The 24,037-nt window shown below is 42.6% G+C and overlaps 1 protein-coding gene across 1 annotated transcript; it reads right to left on the bottom strand.

The window, feature by feature from the left end:
* Window positions 1-5,207: 5,207 nt before the first annotated feature.
* On the bottom strand, window positions 5,208-22,537 carry LOC143934100 (axin-related protein-like). The gene is made up of 12 exons (XM_077457415.1): window positions 21,986-22,537; window positions 17,557-17,686; window positions 16,196-16,833; window positions 14,584-14,706; window positions 12,956-13,046; window positions 10,980-11,120; window positions 10,378-10,664; window positions 9,960-10,154; window positions 9,626-9,805; window positions 8,712-8,801; window positions 7,826-7,987; window positions 5,208-7,239 (listed from the first exon to the last, which is right to left on the bottom strand). Exons 2-12 carry the CDS (start codon window positions 17,659-17,661, stop codon window positions 7,113-7,115), a joined length of 2,139 nt encoding a protein of 712 aa, XP_077313541.1. The 5' UTR covers window positions 17,662-17,686; window positions 21,986-22,537; the 3' UTR covers window positions 5,208-7,112.
* Between the last annotated feature and the right edge of the window lie 1,500 nt (window positions 22,538-24,037).

The following is a 24,037-nucleotide window of genomic DNA, read 5'->3' as shown; positions in this document are numbered from 1 at the left end:
CGCACATGTAGAAGACCAAGACCCACCAGCATCATCCTGTGGTCAGCACAATCACTTTAGCAGGGGGCGCCCCCTCCCTGCTACTTGGAGTTTACCGAACCCTATAAGAGCAGAAAGCAAACTGGGGCTATACTGGTGTTTTGACTTTAAAGCGGGAGTCTGCGTTTTTTTTTTTTTTTTTTTTTAAAGCCAGCAGCTACAAATACTGCAGCTGCTGACTTTTAAAATAGTGACACTTACCTGTCCAGCGCGCTCGCGATGTCGGCACCCGAAGCCTATCTCTAGATCGTCTCTCGGGTGCTGCCGCCGCCATCTTGGGTATGGGAATCAGGAAATGGAGCCTTTCGGCTTCATTTCCCAGTTCCCTACTGCGCATGCGCGAGTCGCGCTGCGCAATAAGGACAGTCCCCGCTGCCTCTGGGATCTGTGTGTTTCCCAGCAGGCAGCGGTGCACTTGCGGAAAGGGGCGTGATCTACGCCCCTTTCCGCAGAGAGCTATCCCGGAAGTGGGTGCAGATACCTGTACTGTACAGGTATCTGCACCCCCCTCCCCCCTGAAAGGTGCCAATTGTGGCACCGGAGGGGGGAGGGTTCCGATGAGCGGTGGACTTCTGCTTTAAATCCCTTTTTCAGGTTAAATAGAATGCAATTTTACACGATATACACTACCAAAAGTATTGGGGCGCACATGAACTTTAATGGCATCCCAGTCTTAGGCCCCATTCGCACCATTATATTTTCTGCAGATTTTTGTCTTCAGATTTACTAAAACCTATAAAGTGCAAGGGCCTGCTTGATTGCATATAAATTCTAACAAAAGTCTGCAGAAAATCTAATAGTGTGTATGGGGTCTTGGTCCATAGGGTTCAATATTGAGTTGGCCAACCCTTTGCAGTTTCAACTCTTTAGGGAAGGCTGTCCACAATGTTTAGGAGTGTGTCTATGGGAATGTTTGACCATTCTTCCAGAAGCACATTTGTGAGGGCAGGTACTTATGTGGACGAGAAGGTCTTGCTCACAGTCTCCGCTCTAATGCATCCCAGTGTTCCATCAGGTTGAGGTCAGGACTCTGAAAGCCAGTCAAGTTCCTCCACCCCAAACTCGCTCATCCATGTCTTTATGGACCTTGCTTTGTGCACTGGTGCGTAGTCATGTTGGAATATGAGGGGGCCATCCCCAAACTGTTCCCACAAAGTTGGAAGCATGAAAATGTCTTGGTATGCTGACGCCTCAAGAGTTCCCTTCAATGAAGAAAGAAAATTGGACAGCCTCACTTCAATGCAACCCCTATGACGTAAAATGGGATCCATACACCAACAGAGGTAGAGGTACAAATATCTGATGCGTTTCACACCCTTATTGGTGCTAAATCATAGCTGAGAGTTCCCAACCAAGGGGTCCCAAGCCCAACTTCTAAAAAACAACCCCACACCAAATGATTTGGACCAGTGCACAAGGCAAGGTCCATAAAGACAAGTTTGGGATGAAGGAAATTGACTGGCCTACACAGAGTCCTGACCATAACCCGATAGAACACCTTTGGGATAAAATTGGAGTGGAGACTGCGCCAGGCCTTCATCCACATCAGTGCCTGACCTCACAAATGCACTTCTGGAAGAAGTGTCAAAACATTCCCATAGACACTCCTAAACCTTGTTGACAGCATTCCCAGAAGAGCTGAAGCTGTTGTAAACAAATAAACCATTTTAAATTGTCAAACATTTGAAATCCAAAAAGTGTATTTTTTGGTACCCACATGGTGTGGGTGGGTTGCTACCAGTGACAGCCCTCCAAAGCTTGTGTCTTCGAATAAGAGAAGGTGAAGCCACCATTAATCTACTTTTAATATCTTAACCCCACTGTGTTTAGTTGGTATGGAGGAGGGAGTGGGCTGTCATTTGCCACTATGTACACACCCACATGTGTGACTATATAGTCACATGGGCTGCTTCAGATTGGATAGTGAGGAAATATTTAGTATAGAAACACACTGAAAACTGAGCATGTGCAGACCTGCCAACACTACTCTGCAAAATCCCTAGCTGCATTGGGGACTTGGACAAAAAGGTGGAGATAGAGAGCAGAAGAATCAACCAGGTTTTTTTTTCCAGAATACAGAAAACAAAGCTCATAATGAAATTATGAACAGTATGTAATACAGCATATTTTTTTTATGTGGGTTTAGTGACACTATTATAGCAGGTGACTTACATGTGTTCACCTAGAGCAGTGATGGCGAACCTTGGCACCCCAGATGTTTTGAAACTACATTTCCCATGATGCTCCACTACACTGAAGAGTGCATGAGCATCATGGGAAATGTAGTTCCAAAACATCTGGGGTGCCAAGGTTCGCCATCACTGACCTAGAGCTACATGGGAGATTTTCTTTGGCCTAAAGCGCATCTAAATCCAAAAACAAAGTGTCTTCTTTACGGGTCTTTAGAGGCAATGGCTGCATTTGTTTTCTTTTTACATCCCATTTTCATCTACTGATTCTGATGTCACATTCTGTCCTGGGGTGACAACTCATTCACTGTCCCGTATTCATAGGAGCAGCATTGTTGTTCTCCCTGGACAGAGGGAATGTTAGGATTATACAACACATCCCACCTACTTATAACACAGGGGTGAGGCGTTCTGTAGTTTAGATTTGGGCAGGGCTGAGAACACCATAGAGCGCGCATCAAAACTTACTGGATCTACAGATGTTTTATGCTTATGAAAAAGCTAGAACACTAAAATAAAAGTTCCCATTCATTACAGCGCTAATTTACATCACAACAGGTTTGTTTTAAAATAGAGCTTTCCTGTGAAAATTCACCACACATGAAGGTTTCAAAAAAATATAAATTTTATTTATTTCAGCTCATTTTTACATTTTGTAGAATAGGAAAATGTTTTCAATTTTATACACCTTAATTAATCACTCTGAAATATATAAAACAATGTATTTATATTTATACAAGTGTATATAATTAGATATAAAAAATATGAATTGCTGTATAAAACCGCTGGCAAATGATTGGCTACCACATAATTATCTGCTGTTACAGGTATTCATTTTTTTGTTTTTTTTCAGTTTCTTTCCCTGTAACAGCAGACTTATTTCCCAACACCTCTAAAACAGGTGTTGCCAAGTATAGAGTATCCTGGCAACCATGTTACCAAGATGAGAACAATACTTTATTAATATGAATTAAATAGTTATCTTTATATATTTAAAACATTTACAATTGCATTCCAGAAAAAAAAAAAAAAATACATAATGCTGGCATTTATAAAAAAAATAAAATCTTAAAATTTGGATTTTGTGAACAGCTGCAGTTCAACTAGAGAAATTAGCATTTTGAGCTGAAGTTCATTTTGGGGTAACAGGAGAATCCATTGGTTATCAATTTGGATAGTGAAAGAATGAAAAATGACATATTTCAAAAATAAAATTTCTAAATACCCCATTGCGCTGAACTGCACTTTCCAGCCGTTGGAGAAATAGCTTAGTATGGAAATGCAAACATAGAAAGCAAATTTTAATGGTCTACTTTGATTTTGTGGCATACTGGATGGCTAGTCTAGGCATAACGCACAAGGAATTAATAGGCAAACCAGCTAGTGTTCTTGCAAAGTATGCAGTGAGAAGTTCTACATCATATGCATTTCTTCCAGCAAACTTTACAGCTTGTCATGTGACAGTAAGATCTGGGGGGGGGGGGGGGAGCAGTTCAATGGGAGAAAAAAATATATATAAAAAAAGGGGGGGTGGACAGATAATCTTTGCTGGTCCAGTTTGTAATAAGGAATTCTAGTCTGTTCTAATAAAAAAAAAAAAAAAAAAAAAAAAAAAGTGTTTGAACTTTGTTTAGAATCTCATCTCAAGTGTCCATAGACAGATCTAGAACTAGTTATAATATATTAAAAAAACACATTTCCCTTCAACAGGGATCTGGCACAAACCACATGGCAAGTGCTGCACCATTAAATGACACAACTGTAAAAAAAAAAAAAAAAAAAAAAACATTAAAAGGTTACTGCACCCCCAAAACTGCAGACCTTCCACATTAGGTGAACGGTCCACCAGGCACCATTAATATGGGAATTTACATAACACTGAACTCAGTGAAAATGGCAAACCCTCACTTTTAATCCTCATTCACACTTGCCTCCTGTGTCTTATTTAAATGCAGGAGGAATTGATCTGGGAAGAATAAAGTTTTATACTTTCCAGACTAAGTTCTCTCATGGTAAATGGACTTGCATTTAGACAGATGCGTTCACAGTAACTGCGTCTGGACACAAGAATTTCTATAATACAGCCAAGGTAAAGCGAAAAAAAAATAAAACTAAAAACCCAGTATGAATGATACCATTTAAAGTGTTACTAAACCCAGGACCCTGCATTCACAATATCTGGTCTCCCACAGTACATGGAAATGCAGTTATTTTAGTAAATAAACGGCTAAATTCATTTTCTCATCAGCAGTATATAGCAGTCTTGTGACTATCAGAATCTGGTTAAAGCTTGTAGGAGTTCTCATTCTACTCCGACTGTCCTATGAGGCTGCAGGACCCCTGACCCTCTGTCTGGACAGTGCTGACAGGCCCTGTGTGCTGATCAAATGCACTCTCCCCAACAAAACCCCCCCTAACAATACACACCAAACTGAGCACCTGGAGAATGATTCCAAACGCTCTGTCTTAGGAGATGGTTCAGGGGCAGCGGAAGAAGGGGAGGATCAGAGAAGACAGGATCAAACAGTCTTTTTTTTTTAAACACAATACAGAGGATTAACCCCTGAGGTTCCACAGAGTATAACAAGCATGTTTTACTGCATATACAGACTGATTTTACTGTTGTGGGTTTAGTAACACTTTACAGTCATCAGGTGCATTTATAGGTTCTCAAGGAGAGGAAAAAAAAAAAAAAAAAAAAAAGCCTAAAACCGCATATAATTGCACACCTGTGTGAATGAGGCCTGATGTTAGGATCACACCTATGCATTTTTGTGAGCTACATTTGAGCGGGCATGACAGCCCAATCAAGTGATGGGCTGCCCTTGCTTTTTTTCTGCAAACACCACGGCTGCAAGGAAAACGCATGGTCTTTTTGATCATGTGACTTCACATGCATGGGGGTGCCATTCAGAATGAATGGCAGATCCGTGCGGTTTTACAAAGTAGTGTGTTTGCACTGTGGGGGGGGGGGGGGGGGGGGGGGTGGCAGAAAAAAATAAAAATAAAAAAAATAAAAAATAAAACACACTCACTGCGATTTCCACATCCAAAGCCACGCACAGAAGTGTGAACCTAGCATTAAAGTTTTACCTACTATGCCAGTACTGTCCGTCCAACTCAGTCCATGATGGCCCGATCCCTCCCAAGTATTATACCAATTTAGGACAGGCAATAGGAACCTCTTTACCCTAATGAATCCCACTGAGTCTCAGTAAGTAAAATCCCTATTTCTGCAACAGGGTTTACTAAAATTTTAGAGTGCAAAATCTGGTGCAGATCTGCATGGTAGCCAGTTTCTAAACTTCAGCTTGTTCAATTAAGCTTTGATAAAAATAAAAACAAAATTGTTTAGTATTTGGTTTCTAAGCCGAGCGGCACCAGATTTTTCATGCTCCAGTTTTAGTAAATCATACCCAGCGTTCTTGTCTGGATACAGCCAGGACTTTAGATGGACAGCCTGGTACAAGTTTATCCTTTAGATCTGGATGATAAAGTTAAGTACATACTTTAAACAGGGCGTCTAAATATGCAAGAGGCTTAAAACGCCTACTAAATGCCCAGTTTTCTATTATTGCTTAAATAAAAAAGGCATGTTTTAGTTTTTGTGCTTTTACAGTATGTACAGAAGGCAATCAAACCCTTTAAGTTAATTAAGGGAGAAAATAAACCCTTAAAACAGAGTATAAGAATTAGTCACTATGGCTTCAGTTATATTTGTCCATATACTTAGCTCAACAGGATCATAGTGAGCCCTGCAAAATGCATTCTGATGGGACCTTCATGCTGGATCCAAAAAAAAAAATAAAAAAAAAAAAAAAAAAAAAAAAACTATCACATAAACAGTCCAATCTGCTCCTAAAACAGAACAAATCTAAGGAGAAAGTGATGAGACCCTCCGATTGCAAACACAGAGGGTCAGTTTACCTCTATATTAAAAACTAGTACCACAATGTAAATTCAGCTATAAAAAAGGCATTTCAAAATAGACTTAAAGTAAAAATGTCAGATGGCAACATCCCTCTGATCAGTATTGGCTGTGAATTCTTGCTTTACAAACTAGACAAGAATGCCACCAGCAAACTGAATTAGCAGCATTTGGATCAACTGTTTTGCATAGCTTGATGACCAGAAATAGAAAACGTGTATCCTAAAAGTAGCCATCATCCACAAATCATCAATGTTCAGCATTAGCTGAATATACAGGAAAGCTTTTACTCTTCAAACTGATGGCATGTTGAATTTTTTTCGAATGGTCCAGGTTCTGACTTCATTCCATGAAAGACAACTGACCAATGACAATCAGCTCTTCATGTTCTGTAGTAAGGGTGTTGGACTATCCATAGACTTGCAATGTTGGATTTTGTAGTGGTAATTCACAACATAGCAGGCAATGCTCTATGTTATATGGCAAAGTCCCCTCCGGTCCATAAATTAAAAAAATAAAAAAAAATTAAAAGAGCTATGTGCTATATAAATACACTGAAGTATGTACATAAAATGTACCTGAATATACTCTGTGGCCTTAAACATTCAGAAAGTGAGGATTTTCACTTTTTTTGCACCCGGAAAACCTGCTTCCACTTCCATAAAGTTCCGTTTTTGTTAAAGCAGAATTCTGTATGGTTATCCACAGTACGAGATCGGAAACTTCTGCTTCACATACTGCATCCCTGCGCGACAACCCGATGGACAACTTTCTTTGTCCCCTTCTCTAGGCAGGCATTCCATTTATACTTCCACATGCAAGTTGGTTCAATCTCTTAAAATCTTTGCTGTCTCCATTTTTGTCCTTCTCCACTTCCATCTTTCTGCACTGTCCCATCATCCAGGAAGACTTTACAAGCAGCACTAAGATGCTATTCACTTGTGTCAAGTGTACATTCAACATGCTCTCTCCACCTTGCAGATAATCTTTTCTTCGTAGAGTGGAAGTACGGCCTCCTCCTCAGAGATCTCTTGGAATACAGCGTTGCATTCAAACTCCTGGCTCTCCTTTTTAAAGTAATATCTGAAAACAATAAGTAGGGGGGTTACTCTGAAACCCGTGTACAGTAGTCCACATCAAAAATCAGTCAGCTTTTTAGAATTCCAATCAAAAGAAAAATTTCCAGTTGGTTGCAATAGATTAAAGTGGAGCCACTCTCCCAATTTTTAATCCCCATGCTGCTAGCATTAGTAACTAGATATGATCTACTTTCCCCATTCACTTTTCTATTCTTTCCCCCCCCCCCACATTTCTTCAGTTACCTCGGCAAATGTCCTACATCCCAGGAGTCTTCAGGAGGGGAGGGGTTTTCTCAGCTAAGTGCGCACTCCTGAGCTAAGGGCAGATGGATTCCAGGAAGTTCTACATTAATCATTTTCCACTCACTCAAGATGGCCACAACCAGAAATACTATGGGGATGTTTTTCCATTCATTTCTCAACAAAAAGTATGGAGACATGAATGCAAGAGTTTCCTTTGAATATTAAAAAAACTACAAATAGTGTTTTTAGTGCTCACATGCAGTGAAGACATGCTTTAATGCCTTGCTTTCCCCTTAGCTCTACTGTATTAACATTTAACCCTCAAAAAACAAACACTCAATACTTACTTGTAGCTTCCCTTCTTGCTCAGCAGCTCTTTAAATTCTTGCAACGTCAAGCTTGGTTCCTTCGTTCGAATCATGTAAGGGATTCTTTCGCCACAGAAGTAGTAAACAATCGCTAAACCTCCTTGCCCTTGATCACTGCTCAACTTTTTAGCGGACTTCAGCCTATAAAACATAAAATTATTAAGTGAGTAAAATATAGAAGGGGAGAAGAAAAAAAAAAAAACACACACACACACACACACACACACACACACACACACACACACACACACACACACACACACACACACACACACACACACACACACACACACACACACACACACACACACACACACACACACACACACACACACCAAAACTACAAACCATAAAATTAAGCGATATATTATTTATTAAGGGACACCTGCAGCTCACGTGTTTCAATTGCCTCTAGGGCACTGTAATGCTGCCTGCACTATAATTTGGGTTCATTAAATGAGGCTCATTAACTGTCAGGAAAAGTAGTGATGATCACTTCTTCCTATGCTGAACTGCCAAGAGGAGGGTACTTGTCGTGAAGACATTCTAGGAGCCTCCCCGCCATCACCTGGCACTTGCAGCCAGAATGACAACTCTCGACTGTCTGTAGTGAGCTCTGACTCCATACAATGCCCTTTTATTGGCTCTGCAGGTGCCCACATGACAAGAGACATAGATAGAGACAGCTCTCTATATCCATCAGTTTGCTTGCGTTCTCTTTCTGCTGAGCTCCTTGGCTTTGAAAACGCACATATTTGTTTTCTTGTATACGCATACAAAAAAAAAAAAAAAGCACACACACACACACACACACACACACACTTCATTCTAGTGCAGAAGTGACACAAGATCACAAAGTACTTACTCTTCAGAGAGTTTCAGTGTGGAGAAGGCAGAGGAGGAGACGCTCTCACCAGCTTTGCTTTTTTCTTTCGGCGTTGCAGACTGCGCACACCTGGAGTACAAACATACAGTATTAAACTTGTGTGCCCCAGCAGCTAGGCAAGATTTACATTGTTATTTGATTTACATACATGACAGGATGCTTAGTGTGCAATAAAGATATCCCTTCCTAAATGCAAAGTATCCAGCCTATATGAACCAGAATCTTTAGCGGATTTTTCAGATATATTTTTTAAAAAATTAGATATCCTGTAACTGGCTATCAAGTACCTAAAGACAATATGGCCTTAAAGAAGCTCAAACACTGAACAATGGTGTTCAGTGACACCAAGCACAATAATATTTACAGCAGTTTAAAAGGCTGGTCAAATTTAAAAACCTTTCAGTTTTGCAAGGTTCTTGGCAGGTGAACCTCACACAGACTTTCTATATCATTTTGAAATGCAAGCAGCAGAAGATTTATAAAAAAATAAAAAAAATAAAAAAAAAAAAAAAAAAAAAAAAACACACCACACAGAATGTCCGATTCCACCCTGCTGTCACATCTGTTAAAAAGCCAAGTATTATAGGGAAATCCAACTTCCAGAGAGTGACATGCCTTCATTGTGGCTTTGGGGAAGGAGCAGACACTCAAATTATTGTGGGAAACTTCACCACGGAGCCTCAGTTGGATGTGTGGAGCCGGAAGCAAATGCAACAGAATGAGGTCCACCCAAAGGTTCAATGGATTCTCTCCACACACACTTTCAAGGAAAAATCTGTACTGTACACCAATCTGCAATCACAGCAGGAAGATCATGCTGTGGTGTATCAAAGACATGCAGGTACCAGGGGCTAACATGAACAATGCCATTTCACAATTCCAATGATCTTTACCTGTTTTTATGAAGTTTTGGAACTCTTTTTTCCTCAACTAGGCGTCTGCGGGCTTCTTCTAGCTGATCGAGGGTATTAGGAGCATTAAGAGGTGGCATAGAGGTATCCTGCAGGAACAGATGCGCTGGTTGGGATGTTGTACGGTGTGTCGTCCTCTTTATCTCTGGACAGTGGTTTACGCTGTAGAAAAACGAATTTCTGTTAGCAAATAGGACTTTCAGCAGTCCGTCAATCAGTTTCAACCACTATGACATGGAAGTCATAGAATAAGCATATGCCATGTATTTTTCAGCTTCTGCACATGTAGCAAACATTTTCCAACTGCATAACTTACTTGGTGGTAGCATCCCGATTATGTTTCTTCATCATTTTGGCACTGTCAAGAACCCACTGCAAGACACTATGGCTGCGTTCCATTTCCTGCTCGGCAGAAAGTGGTGTGGTCAGCCCAACCGAGGATTGACCTTCCTCCGGCTTCTGTGCTGTTGCACAGCCTTCTGGCTTTCGGGAACTTCTTGTACCCTGGGAACTAAAGAAGCACATAATGTAAGCATACAAAAAAAAAAAAAAAAAATCTATCTCTCACATTAGTGATATTCTGCATGATTTAGTGGCATCTATAGGCACCGACAATGCATGAGACAATGTCAAGCATGGGGCTGCATTAGATGCTCATAAAAGCATCAAAAAGATATTCTAATTCAAAACACACAAGACATCAGGGACCCCCTCACTGGCATGGGCATACATACCTCACAGAGCTGCGTTGCTCTACATTCTGTGTGACAGGTGCCTCCATTCCTGGGGGAGCTTTTGGCCTCAAGTGACAGGAAGTTAAGCTTTGACCTTTGCCAAATGATGCTTGACCTTTGGCTTTTCTTTGAATGAAGGGGGATTGAGATCTAGGCGACAGATTTGCTGGCGTCTTCAAGACCCTTGATACGTGGTCATCCAGTATAGACTGTGGGTCATCCTCAAAGGAAGCAGCTGGCACGTTGTCGTTAGATGGAGGGATATCATATTCCGCTTTCTCTTCTTCCTGTTAGGATAAAAACATTTTTGTCAAAAATCTTGTTTTCTTTTAACATTCCATCCCCAAATTTTCTTTCATAGTTCAACCAAGCCACACTGTCAGTCTCTAGCCTGCCTTTTGAAGAAGAGTATAAAGTAATTAAAGCTACTCCTGTATCTTTAGGGCAGAACCTTGCCAAAGGCGACTCCAGTGGTATTCTACAATTTGCATGCCTGAACTTGTCACCTGTCATAATGCCAGGTGCACACTACGATCAGAGACATTTTTCTGCTGGTGCCGATAACTACTGCCTCCCTCCTCAAAGGTTTCTAAGATTTTTACCTCTTTCAACCTCTGCAGCTTTTCCTCCAGCTTTTCTTCTGCGTCTCTTTGTTTTTTAACTTTTTCCAAAGCTAGCATTAGTTTTGCAGCAAATTCTGCAGGGTTTGTTGGCATCATTTCAGCTGGTGGGCGCAAGGTTCTCTGTAAGAAAAAAAGAAAAAATGTTCAGAAAAAAAAAAATAATCTGGCTGCTGTAATAATAAAACACACATAAGACAAGTAATATGCTTATATAAAAGAATGCCAAGGTGGTGCAAAGTAGCTAAATCACAGCAACCAATCAGAATTTGTTTTTCAGTGGTGACATATTCAGATCTGACAGGTTGCCATAGGACATTGCATTCTAAAAATCTGAAGACTTCTTTGCATTTCATTACTAAATATGCCCACAATAGGCTTATTCGGGAACATAGTGCAAAAGTGAAGCGCATCAACCCCAAGAGAAATCATTTGTAAACCAAGGCCAGGTGGCAGGAAAGCAAATTCTGATCACTGTCATGGATTACTGTACCCTGCGCTTGGCCTTATTAAAACTGGGCATTTTTTTACCCCCCCCCCAGACTTGACAGTATTTAGATGCCAGTCATTTGGATTTGCTCTGCAAAAGCAATCTGTAATTTTGGGCAATTGTACAAAGCACACAAGCAGGCATTTGCATCCAGAATCATTCTGGGTGGGCTTATGCAAAAATTACTCAATTCACCCATCCACACATTCAATCTGGTTCTCTGCTGCACTACAGCCTGTGGCACTGATCAAGTGGAGAAAGTCTGACAGGCTGGTTGCACACAAGTCAATCAGTAAATCGACTACTATACAACCAGCCTGCCCATGCAAGAGTCAAATTTTGACCAGTCCCTGCTAAACCAGATGAATTTCGGCTTGGGGGGGGGGGGGGGGGGGGTTACCGGACATTGGCAGCTGCCTGATCTCACAGAATGCACACATTCTAAATCTAGGAAACGGTATCTTGAGGTCAGACAGTTGACTTTGGTATGCCTACATAACATTAATGACTCATGACTAAATTATTTTTATTTTGGTTCAACTCTGCGTTAATGTGGACAGAACATGTAGGAGTTTAAAAAACACTGTAGTGCAAGCTTAAAGTGGTTGTAAAATGCAGAAGGTTTTTTATCTTAATGCATTAAGGTAAAAAGCCTTCTGTGTGCAGCAGCCCCCCTAATACTTGCCTGAGCCCCATCTAGATCCAGCGATGTTGCAGCAGTGTCTCCCCTCTTGCCAATGGCTCCCGCTGCTGTCAAAGTCAGACGGACAGCCAATGAAGAGGCCAGGCTGCAGCTCCATGTCTGAATGAACACATGGAACTTCGGCTCGGGTGCCCCCAAAAGCAGGCTGCTTGGTGTGGAGACACTCAACAGGAGGGAGGGGCCAGAAGCTCCAAAAGAAGGACCCAAGAAGAAGAGGATCCAGGCTGCTCTATGCAAAACCATTTCACAGAGCAAGCATGTATAACATCAGGTTTGTTATTTTTAACTAATAAATAAAAGACTTGACAACCTCCCATTAAATAGATTGTAATTATGAATTCTCCCTTAAGAAGAATGCTAGTTCCTTGACAATTGCTGACCATAAAGAGAAATGGTTCTGACACTCATTTACACCATGAATGTTCTAGGACTGTGAACCTAACATACCAAAGTCAGACAAAGCTAGGCATTTAGGTGGACAATTTTAAAACTCATATTGGTAAATTCTGTATACATCCATTTTTTTGGGGCCAACAGATTTTGTTCTGGTGTGCCTGAACAAAAGCATGTGGCATACGCAAGAAAACGTGTCATTACTCGAAAACAGTATATGTGCCAATTAAAACCATACCAAAACCATGGGCCATTGAACACCAACATTATCAAGGGCTTTGAATAAAGGACTAAGCCAGCATAGAAGGGACATTCATTATTAGTTTTCATTTTTTTTTCATTGCCTATGAAGACCCTTGACAAAATACTTACAGGAATAAAAGGCAGAGGCACTTGTCCATTGGCACTGACACTTCGATGGATTTCCCTTTGCTTTTTGGAGCGGTAGGGTGGAATTCCATCTCTGTTAAGATAAAGGGTTTTTAGAAGTTATATATAAAAAAAATACCCAACACATTCCGACTAACAATTTAGCTAGAGTTTAATCATCAACTACAAAACGCTTACAAAAATATGTATATGTAAAACTTGCTAAAGCATTTGCAATTTTATTTGGCCACTTGTGAGTCCTATCGCACTAGTTTGAAAGGAGATATTTTCACTACTGCCGTTTTGCAACATGCTAACTGGACTGTGCAAGAGCATCATCTCACCAACAGGCTCTTATGTCTCATTATATGCTACCTAGAAAACTCCCTCTAGCTGCAAATGACTGAAAACTTTTTTTGGGTTACAGCTCACGATACATAACCTATTTTTTGAGACATTCCCATCCAGTTCTGAGATTTACATAGCTCTGACAGCATAAGCCCTGTCCGGCAAGATATACAGCCCGATTCTTCTATGCTACAGATAAGCAACACTTAGACAGGCCATACAGAGTTTGAATCTGCTGAGATTCGAACAGTGCATGGGCAGGCTGAATGTACCAAGTTGAGCGATCACTGTGCATATGGCTGGCAATAAGCACTGCCTTCCTCCACCCCCAGGCAGGAGGAACTCCTGCATCACTGTATTTATGGGGAAAAAAACAAAAAAAAAAAACAAGCAAATTTCATTCCTGCAACCCGTGGTGTATGGCCATACAAGTCTTGTCCCTCCCCTAGTCTATTACTGAAATGAAGAAGGAGTAGATTGATGAGCTTATCCCCACCCCTCCGCTCTCTTTTCCTATCAACATGTCTCACATGAGCAGTACAATATATAGCTTTTAATTCTTCTACTCCCTTTTCAGTCTAGCTTCTGCTGTACACGAATTGCAGGAGGCTGTATCAAATACAATTTAGGTAATTGCATTGCTTATATATCAACCTGCATATAATTATTAATGAGCTTAAATTAATTTGGGTCTATGTCTTCCTGGGAGTTCAGGTTTAACAATTTTAATTGAGTACATTACTAAAGTGTCTTATATTCTGACATCACCGGTGTGTCCAGTGTACACACCAAAATGATGCAAGGAACAAAATATGATGGGTTCCTACAGCTGTAAAGGTGCCACACACACACACACACACACACACACACACACACCTTATGGGAGCAATGCACTTGGCAGTTTCATTGCAGTGAGCAACAAAATTCCATGCATTGTCTTCAACAATAGGAAAATAAAAAGCAAGAGGCCATGTGTTTCTTGACCTGTACCCTCTGGCAGTCTACATGATGAAAGAACAGAGGCCTGCATGACCACCTGCCAAAGAAATCTAAACGTGTCCAAGCATGTGGAATTATTATTTCTCTTCTAACTCCTGCATTTCCTTTTGGGATGCTACCATTTCCCCTAACGTTATTTGTTTTTTTAGAGCTCACATGTATCAGATCACAGCATTTAATATTGGAAATGATAGAGCCAACTATTCCTTCAATTGCTAAAGTCAGGTCAAGGCAAAGAAATATGCATTTGACCTTGGCATGTTATGTAAAGCTCAAATACTTACACACTACCATCTGTTATAGACATGCTGTCTTCTGTTAGGGCATCGCTTGAAATCTCACTGTCATTGATACTTGCTGCAGGGGCAAAGTACTGGTAAGCTGGTTCAGTCTTCCGCAGATGGGATCTGTAAAATGATACAGATTAAATACTAGAAAATTTTGCTTGAAAAATGTTAGGCAACTGAAGAAGACATTTTGAAGAAGATGCGATAAAAGTTTTGCTGCACCATTAAAGCAATTATATTGCAAGATTTTCAAAGAATGAAAACAAGCAAAAGGAAGACCATTTAAACTTTCAGTACCGCCACCCGCCATGGCTACTTCTTACATAACCTGCACATTTGAAACTTTCGAGAGTGTAGATGCCCAAGCTGTGCACTGGTGGTTTCTTCTGCAGATCCCTTCATCACTACTATGTTCCATAGTTATGCAAGAGCCAGCAGAAGAACCCACAGAATGCGGTGTGGGGGCTTCCGACACACGGAAGTGTCAGTTGCGAAGAGGCTGTTGCTCTGTAAGGGAGCAAAGATCAAAGGAATTGGCACCAGGTGACATTTTTTAACAGGTTTTACCACTGTGACACAAGTCACTTTAAAGTGGTCCTTAACAAGTGCCATCATTTTGTTACATTTAAATTTATTTATTTTTTTACAAAAACAGAATCTAGCAAGTCCAGTAAGGCCCACGAACAAGGGAACATTCACAGCCAATGTCAAAAGAGGGCTCAATGGCCTTCACAATATTCTACTTAAAGTTGTGCCCCACTTCCTGGAAAGACCAGTAGTCCAAGAGAAAATGCCAACTTGACTTGCATGTAGGGCAACTGGTACGCGGACAAAAAAGTAGATTTCTGCCCAAAGACGTTATCTGTAAAGTCTTCTGCCAAATGAACTCTTTCTTCTGGAATTTCTCTAGCATTGTTTCACATTACTGTGAGCCGTTATTGTATTGACATATTACCATCATTAGTGTATCAAATCCTCTTTCTTGGTTGAGCATCAGGCAGAAAAAAAAAAAAAAAAAAAGAACTTGGCTGTTTGCTGCCATTTTATTTTTAATAGCAAGAAGTTTGGACAAACCCAAAAAAAAAAAAAAAAAAAAAATTATATCTTCTAAACTGATGCGTCTAACAGATTTACTATCTAATCCAACATAAGCCATAAAAAAGAATAACTGTTATTTAAAAAAAGAAAAAAAAAAAAGTCATTATAAGATAAGAAGGCTTTGAAACAGTAAGGCATCTTGGGAGGGAGGGAGGGGGAAGCATAGAGGGAGAAAAAAAAAAAGCCTGGCCGCTTCATGGATATGGTTCTTTGATCTCTGGAGCAGGGAGAGATTTTGTTCACATCAAAGATATGTGAGCTCAGGGAAAGGAATAACAGCTAAGTTAACCTTTAACACAAGGAGGGGAGGAACAAAGAAAATGAAGAAAAAGTGCCAGAGAACAAACAAAATAGCTTGAAGTAAAGAAAAAAAATTAACCCATCATTAACTCAAAAAAAAAAAATAAAAAAAAAAAAACCTATCAAATGCAAAAAACTAACTATTAAAAAAATAAAAAAAATAAAAGTAAACTACACCATTAAAGAAACTGGTTAGTTTCCCAGGACTCACCTTTGGTTTCTGGGTGGCAAACGTGAGAAGGCACGGTTTAGTTTCCCCATTCCTCCCGAACCAACATTATAGTGGTGGAACCCGCCAAATTCCTCATCCTCAGTCAGAGTAGGGAGTCCAGGCCCAGGGCTATCCGGAGTGGGACTATCCACAGCGTGAGCGTATTCCTTGCATATGTCAGACTGCAAAAAGGAAGGAAAGGCCTCTTGCTCCATGGCCCTCTGAATCTCCTGCTGAGCTTGGTCAAACAAAGTCCTATTCAGCTGTTGGTTCTTAACACATTCCTTCACTTGGGCCCTTGTAGCTGGCTTTAAACGTCCTGAAACAGCTTGGCTATTTTGTACATACCAACGGTATATGGCTTTGGCCGTCTTTGAAGTCTTGGGTTCTGCTGGGTCCATGGCTCTAAAGCCATTGCATGCAAACCAAAAGCTTAGAAGATCCACCAAGCCCTGCCCTTCCAGATACATCCGAAAGAGTGTAGCACCATCTTGATCATCCAACAAAAGATTGAGAGATCTTCCCCACCGAGAGAAACGAGTGTCATTGGCAACACAACCTTCAGCCTCCCTAAGGGGCTCTTCCTTGTGCTTCATTTGTTGCTCAAAATATTGTGATTCCATACTGAATTTTTCGGTCTGAATTGAAAAAGAAGAAGATAATTGGTTAGCATGGTACTCTGTGGCAAGGTTTATCAAGTACCAACACAGACCTCAATTATAAAAGCATCCGAAGAAAGTTTTGGCTGTATTTAGATCATCAATGCTTCATGCTGGTTAGGTTGTATGGGCAACTAGTGAATCTTTACATAAGGCCTATATGCTCTATATAAATATATCAGATTTATAGAAAAGAAATGGAATTACTCTTCTCGCCTTAGAAAGCTGGCCACGTGGGTTTAGATTATAATTGATGTTAACAGTTTTGTAACAAGCATTGACATTATGCTAGCTCAGGGGTTCTCAACCAGACTTCCATGGAATCCTAGGGCTTCTCCAGAGGTTACTGGGTTGCTTGAGCAAGTTCTACCTCTTAGAAAAGTTCCCACTGATCTTTTTAAGCCATCTGTAAGGGTGTAATATTGCCAATGACCACAAGTGTAAAGGAGCATTCCTCCTACTAACCATCACACTAACGTACCATGAGCTGTAGATATATTCAGTCAGTCATTTTTAGCAGGGGTTCCCTGAGCCCAGAAAGTAATTTAAAGGGCACCTGTGTTGAAAATGTTGCGAAAGGCTGTGCTAGATAGAAGCTGAATGGGTTGTTCAGAACAGGCCAACATAGTTGGTGAATGTCTACATTGGGCAAGAACCAATGGGTGGTAAGGGCATTATCCCTTAGGAGTAATAAAAGCTTACCTTATAATTCTTGGTCTCCTGGCCTGGCACTGGTGGGCGTATAGAAGTCTCCCTGAAGATTCGTCCTGAGTCTGGCATGCAGGTCAGCACCCCAGCAGAACTCATGGCTGCCAGAAGTTGTGACAACTGTCTGATAAAAAGAAATTACAAGTTAGTAAAGAATGACTCATGAGATGCATGATGAAACATTTTCCTAATTTAGAGGGAACAGTGTCCCAACGTTATCACAGTTGTATGAAAGCTCAAGAGACACACCTAATTAAATAAAAGGCTTAACACAATAAAGCGTCTGTGTGGTTTGCAGTAGTGGTCTCTGATGTATGCTGAATGAAAAGGCAATGGATTGTTGTACAGGGAAACGCCAGTTTACTACTAACCAATGACATCATTTGTAGCATACAACCCCTTTAGGTCTAAATATTACGCTACCATTGGACTGCGCATTTCCACCAAAAAGGGGCTGTATATAAAAGAACTGGAGACTGTATGCCAAAGCAGACTAGAGAGTCTTGTAACTCCTCTTAAAAAGGATAATTTCCTTAGTTTTGCTGCTGAAACAAGTTGTAAAATGTTTTGCCTCATTTTTTTGTGTACATCACTCACAAGTGCCTTAGGGCCCCAAGACATCTACTACTAGCATAACTTTGCAACGCAGAGCAAAAAATTGTGTTTCATCTGTCTCCTACAGGGAAGATTTAAATGGAGGTTGGTAGAAAGTGAAATAAAAGTAACTTTGTAAATAGACCCCACAGCATTCATTTTGTGTACTTGGCCATTATACACAAACTTGTTCCCCGTTTGTGGAGCCTCAGGCAAAAGGATACATCCCTGTGACTCGTATCATCCGCCATTGTGGCTACAGCCAAAAAACAAATGACATTTCATTTATAAATAATATTTCCTGAGAAAAGGCTGCGGCCTGTACACTGCGGTTGAACCACGCAGGGTGAAAACATTCACAAAATGCAGTCGTGAAAATGTGTTTTTGCTCTTGGCTTCATAAAGTTTATCGTGAATCATTAAGTGTGCATTAAGGGAAGAATCCACTTTAGACTGCAGCCCATAACTCCTCCGGAACTGCAAGTTTCTATTACAAGTAAATGGCCATCTGGGATCCATTTTCCTCCTTTTCAACATGACTTACGCCATACCCTGTCGCCCTGTAGAATTTTTCAAGAGAAATTATTCACAACAGGTGGGCCAAAGGCTCTCTTCCCCAGCATACCAGTGAATGTGTCCAATATATCCAGATGTTTGAACACTTTTATAGGTACAAGTTCACAGACATTTGTGGATAAGGGCAGCAAGAACTATTTCACCAATTCTCATGAAATACTATACAGTTGAGGCCCACTTTGCCCCTCGCCTGCAAACAGCATGAGGGCTGTGATAGGTCACACCGCAGCTTCTCTATAGAAGAGAAACGCAAAATACTGCCGTTGCTCCTAGCAACGCCAGGCCAGCTTGCATGCTTTGACAATTCTGTGGCCCCAGGGTATGAGAACATTCTGTGGGAGTTATGAAGGGGGTCCCAAACAAGTAAAACTTAGAGGGATTCCCATAAAAAAAGCACTATAGGCTTCAACGAACTCAGTTTTTAACACTTCTTCATTGCAGGTACATTTTGATGCGATTTGTTTAAAAAAAATAAAAATAAAAAAAAAATAAAAATAATCGCACCCCAAAATTTATATTTAGCGCACGACACCACAATAAAAAAAATAAAAATAAAAAACTGTAAGACTTACAACATGCACTATTCAAAATGAAGTGGCTGCTATAATTAGTGCACACATTTGCATGTTTAATGCACTGCCATTGAAATCTATGGGGCCGAAAACGCACATTGATCCACCTGCAGTATTTTTTTCTGGTGTACGGAAGCCCAGTGCACCGCCACACTTGTTGCGGCGATGCACCAGAATGCAACAGATCAATAAAAGATTTCTGATCTCTCACGCACCAGAAAAAAAATAAAAAATAAACACCACGAAAAGAATCAGGTTGCTATGGACAACTTCTCCACTTTTCTTAGCTCTGATACAAATCTACTGAGTAAAGACCAAGACAATGAGATAATTTACCTACATCTGACCCCCAATTAAACAGACCATTGGTGTCCGGTTAACGTCATCTCAAAAGAGTGACACTTGGGGGTTGCATCCAGAGCCCCCCCCCCCCCCCCCCGGGACACAGAGCAAGCTTTGGATTGCACAGGACATGAAAGCCTCCCTGCAAATTGATGCCTCTCATTTCCCATAGTGGGGTAGGTGAGAACGACCTTTCAGAAAATATTTAGCTTGGCGGGGGTGTAGTATCCTCTTCCACTGGAACACACTGCATACTTTGATAATCAAGAATGTGCACAATGCGGCGTTAGGCTAAGCACAACATTATTAAAGCCACCACGTTACGAGGCGTACTCGCAGGATCTACCGCAGAATAAATTGTTCTGAATTAATCAGAACCTCTAGGCCACAACACAGCTCATTACTTTATTAAGGACTTGACTACACATCAAGAAGGAGGGGGGGGGGCACGCTTGTATCCATTACAGCCCACATGGAGAACACTGGAAATGTCACGCAATAAAGTGCCTTCAAACTTCCATGAAAAGATGAAATGTGTGCAACAAACCACACGGCCACTGTGCCAACCAAAGGGAAAACTTCAGAACAGAACTGCAAACCCCTGTGGTTTATTTAGCAGATAGCATGTAGGGAAGTGCTGAATGCAACATTGGGAATTTATTTTATTCTACAGTGAATGAGAGCGGAGCAGATTTACCATCAGGACAGATATGCAGAAACTGGCACCGAAAATCAAATCACTCAGGAGGGCAGTAATGTCCAAAAGTAAAAAAAAAAAAAAAAAAAAAAAAAACAGTTTTTCTTAATTTTGAAGATTGGAGAAAGATGAATGACCCTTGGCAAGTTTTTTGCTTGGGGGGGGGGGGGGATTTAAACCTCACTTCCTGTTTCCGAGAACCAACAGGAGGTAAGGGGAGATCTCTCCAAGGTGGGGGAAAGCCTCCTGTACACAGCGCCCCCCACTGGAAGATTTCCTCTCCATTCTCATTAGTAACCATTCAGAATTTTGTATTTTTATCAAGTCCAGTCCCACTGCCAATGGTGATCAGGACACACAGGGGGTGACTCTTGTAGGGACACTGACCGTAATAAACTCTTTCAACCTCCTCACTCAAAACAATAAATAAAAACTTAAGAAAAAGTTTTGCCTTTAGATAGAAATAATCTGTATATAATGACGGCAGCATTGGGGGGGGGGGGACAGCGGGGCCGACTTTCCATAACACAAGCCTGTAGGCACCAAGAAGCCCATCTGCCAGCCCAGGGCATCTGGTTGTTTTCCAGGTTCCCCTGTAAATGAGCCTTTATGACAGAACTATTCTTCATTATTGGGAAGTAAAAGTATGTGGCTAATAATTAGAGGAAAACTACGGCTTTGCCTCTGCCACAGGTATCAGATCCTGGGGGGGGGCGGGTACAGAATGGGCACATTGATCAGAATGGTCCACTTCCAAGAAAAGATCTACAGACCACTTGGCATAGGTGTACATTAGGTCAGGAGAACCTGTACAGACCTGGGGGGCAGTATTGGGAACTTCATTGTAAAGTCCATCTGAGCAGATCAGGTCCACTTCCGGGACACAAAATAATCATCATCGCTGGGTGTACAGAGGGCCAGGAGAACATGGAGACATCCAGGGGCAGCATTGGGAACAGGGAATGTCAGGGAAAAGCTGGTCAATGTATGGGAAGCAAATCAGATACAATGTATGGGAAGCGATCAGAGGTATGGGAAGTGGTGGGATACAATGTAGCCATATGCTGTCAGTGTTCCAGGAAGGTAGGTGGATGTGGGTGACTCCTGGTGTAGGGTGTAGAAGTGTCCCTGGGAACGTAGGTGGATGTGGGTGACTCCTGGTGTAGAAGTGTCTCTGGGAAGGTAGGTGGATGTGGGTGACTCCTGGTGTAGGGTGTAGAAGTGTCCCTGGGAACGTAGGTGGATGTGGGTGACTCCTGGTGTAGAAGTGTCTCTGGGAAGGTAGGTGGATGTGGGTGACTCCTGGTGTAGGGTGTAGAAGTGTCCCTGGGAACGTAGGTGGATGTGGGTGACTCGTGGTGTAGAAGTGTCTCTGGGAAGGTAGGTGGATGTGGGTGACTCCTGGTGTAGGGTGTAGAAGTGTCCCTGGGAACGTAGGTGGATGTGGGTGACTCCTGGTGTAGAAGTGTCTCTGGGAAGGTAGGTGTGGGCGACTACTGGTGCAGGATGTAGAAGTGTCCCCGGAAAGGAAGGTAGGTAGGTAAGTGGGGGTGACTCCTGGTGCCGGGTGTAGATGTGTCCCGGTAAGGTAGGTAGGGGTTACTCCTGCTCCCCGGACTGATGGCAAGTTGCGATCACTTACCTCCCAGGCGGATGCCGGTGTGTCGGTCGGATCAGAGCGGTGCAGAGGGCCGGGGTATGTGACTCATGGCCGCGGTCCTCCCATGGAAGCTCCAAGTTTGTAATCCAGCAGGCGGCTGTGTGCAGAGCGAAGCTCCCACCTTCCTCCCTTCCTCGGGTACGCCAGAACTGGAAGGACTCCTCTCCTCTCCCTCCTCTCTCCTCTCTGAACTTTTTTTTTTTTTTTTTTTTTAATCAAAACCAAAAAGCCCTTTTTCACTCCCCCTGGGGACAAAGCCAAAAGAACAAAGGGGTGTTATGGCTTTAATGAAACATCAGTGGAGATCACTGAAAGCTGCGTCCTGGAAGCTCCATACAAGCACCTCTCCTTACAAAGCGTCTAAAAGCGCTTCAAAAAATCTCCCCGCCGTCCCCTCGTCCTTCTCCGGGACTTCTAAAGACAGAGCCTTGCTTTTTCCGCTGAAATAAGGCGGCTGGGGATTTTTCCGAGCCGGTTGAATGGTTGGTTGGTGTCGGCGTCTCTGCCAGGACCTGGGATTTCTGAATTCCTTTCTTAAAGCCAGACTCCCCCCTCTGGTTAAGAAAAAGAGTCCTTTGAAGGGCGCCGGACCAATCAGCGCGCAGAGTCTCCAGCAGCTATTCCTTTCATCCCATCTTCAAAGAGCCTTCAATCACTGTTAACCCCTCCAGTGCTGCCAGCCAGGAGGCCGAGGAAAGGGGAGGGGGGGTGGGGAAGGGATTTGAAGATTTTTCAAACTTGCAAAATCAAACTGTTCCTGAACTGGATGAGCAGAGGAAGGGGGGAGGGGGGACAACTACAAGGAAACAAAAAATAAATAACACATTTTAGAGATGAGTAATCACATGCGCTCCACATTTGTCAATGATTAGGGAAGTTTTTTTCCTCCTTCTCTCTGCTAAGTGCTAGCATGTGTTTTAATTCCGACTTCTCTACTTTGTGAACCAAGTGACCTGAAAGGATTTCGTTTATGCTGCAAAAATTGCACTTTTGTTTCCCGGCTACTAAAGAGGAGCCGTCAGTGAGAAGCGTTCCCGGCGGGGAAACGCGTCACCGACGCAACTGTTATCCGCAAAGAGACCCTTTCACCGAGCAAGTCATAGAAAAGTGACAAGGACTAGGGCCCCGGGACCCGAGGACACACGCAGGGGCCCCTAATCTAACCTCTGATCCCTGGGGACACACGCAGGGGCCCGTAATCTAACCTTTGATCCCCAGACCCAGGGGACACACACAGGGACCCCTAATCCAACCTCTGATCCCCAGGACCAGGGGACACACACAGGGACCCTTAATCTAACCTTTGATCCCCAGGACCCAGGGGACACACACAGGGACCCCTAATCCAACCTCTGATCCCCGGGACCCAGGGGACACACAGAGGGGCCCCTAATCCAACCTCTGATCCCCAGGACCCAGGGGACACACACAGGGACCCCTAATATAACCTCTGATCCCCAGGACCCAGGGGACACACACAGGGACCCCTAATCTAACCTCTGATCCCCGGGACCCAGGGGACACACACAGGGGCCCCTAATCCAACCTCTGATCCCCAGGACCCAGGGGACACACACAGGGACCCCTAATCTAACCTCTGATCCCCAGGACCCAGGGGACACACACAGGGACCCCTAATCCAACCTATGATCCCCAGGACCCAGGGGACACAGAGGGGCCCCTAATCCAACCTCTGATCCCCGGGACCCAGGGGACACACAGGGGCCCCTAATCCAATCTTTGATCCTGGGACCCAGGGACACACACAGGGGCCCCTAATCTAACCTCTGATCCCAGGGGGACACAAACAGGGGCCCCTAATCATACCTTTGATCCCTGGGGGACACACACAGGGACCCCTAATCTAACCTCTGATCCTGGGGACACACACAGGGACCCCTAATCTAACCTCTGATCCCTGGGACCCGGGGACACACACAGGGGCCCCTAATCTAACCTCTGATCCCAGGGGGACACAAACAGGGGCCCTTAATCATACCTTTGATCCCTGGGACACACACACAGGGACCCCTA

The sequence above is a fragment of the Lithobates pipiens genome, unplaced genomic scaffold (genome assembly GCF_037356315.1).
Source record: "Lithobates pipiens isolate NorthernLeopardFrog02 unplaced genomic scaffold, aLitPip1_a1.2 Scaffold_27, whole genome shotgun sequence".
Taxonomy (NCBI): Eukaryota; Metazoa; Chordata; class Amphibia; order Anura; family Ranidae; genus Lithobates; species Lithobates pipiens.
This window is presented reverse-complemented; position numbering and strand designations above follow the sequence as displayed.

Coding starts and splice junctions, on each gene's coding strand:
- LOC143934100 (XM_077457415.1), bottom strand. CDS start 17,661: ATGAGTTCTGCTGGGGTGCTGACCTGCATGCCAGACTCAGGACGAATC. Junction 8,802..9,625: donor CCAAAACTTCATAAAAACAG/GTAAAGATCATT, acceptor TTTGTACTCCAG/GTGTGCGCAGTCTGCAACGC. Junction 7,988..8,711: donor ACACTGAAACTCTCTGAAGA/GTAAGTACTTTG, acceptor TATGTTTTATAG/GCTGAAGTCCGCTAAAAAGT.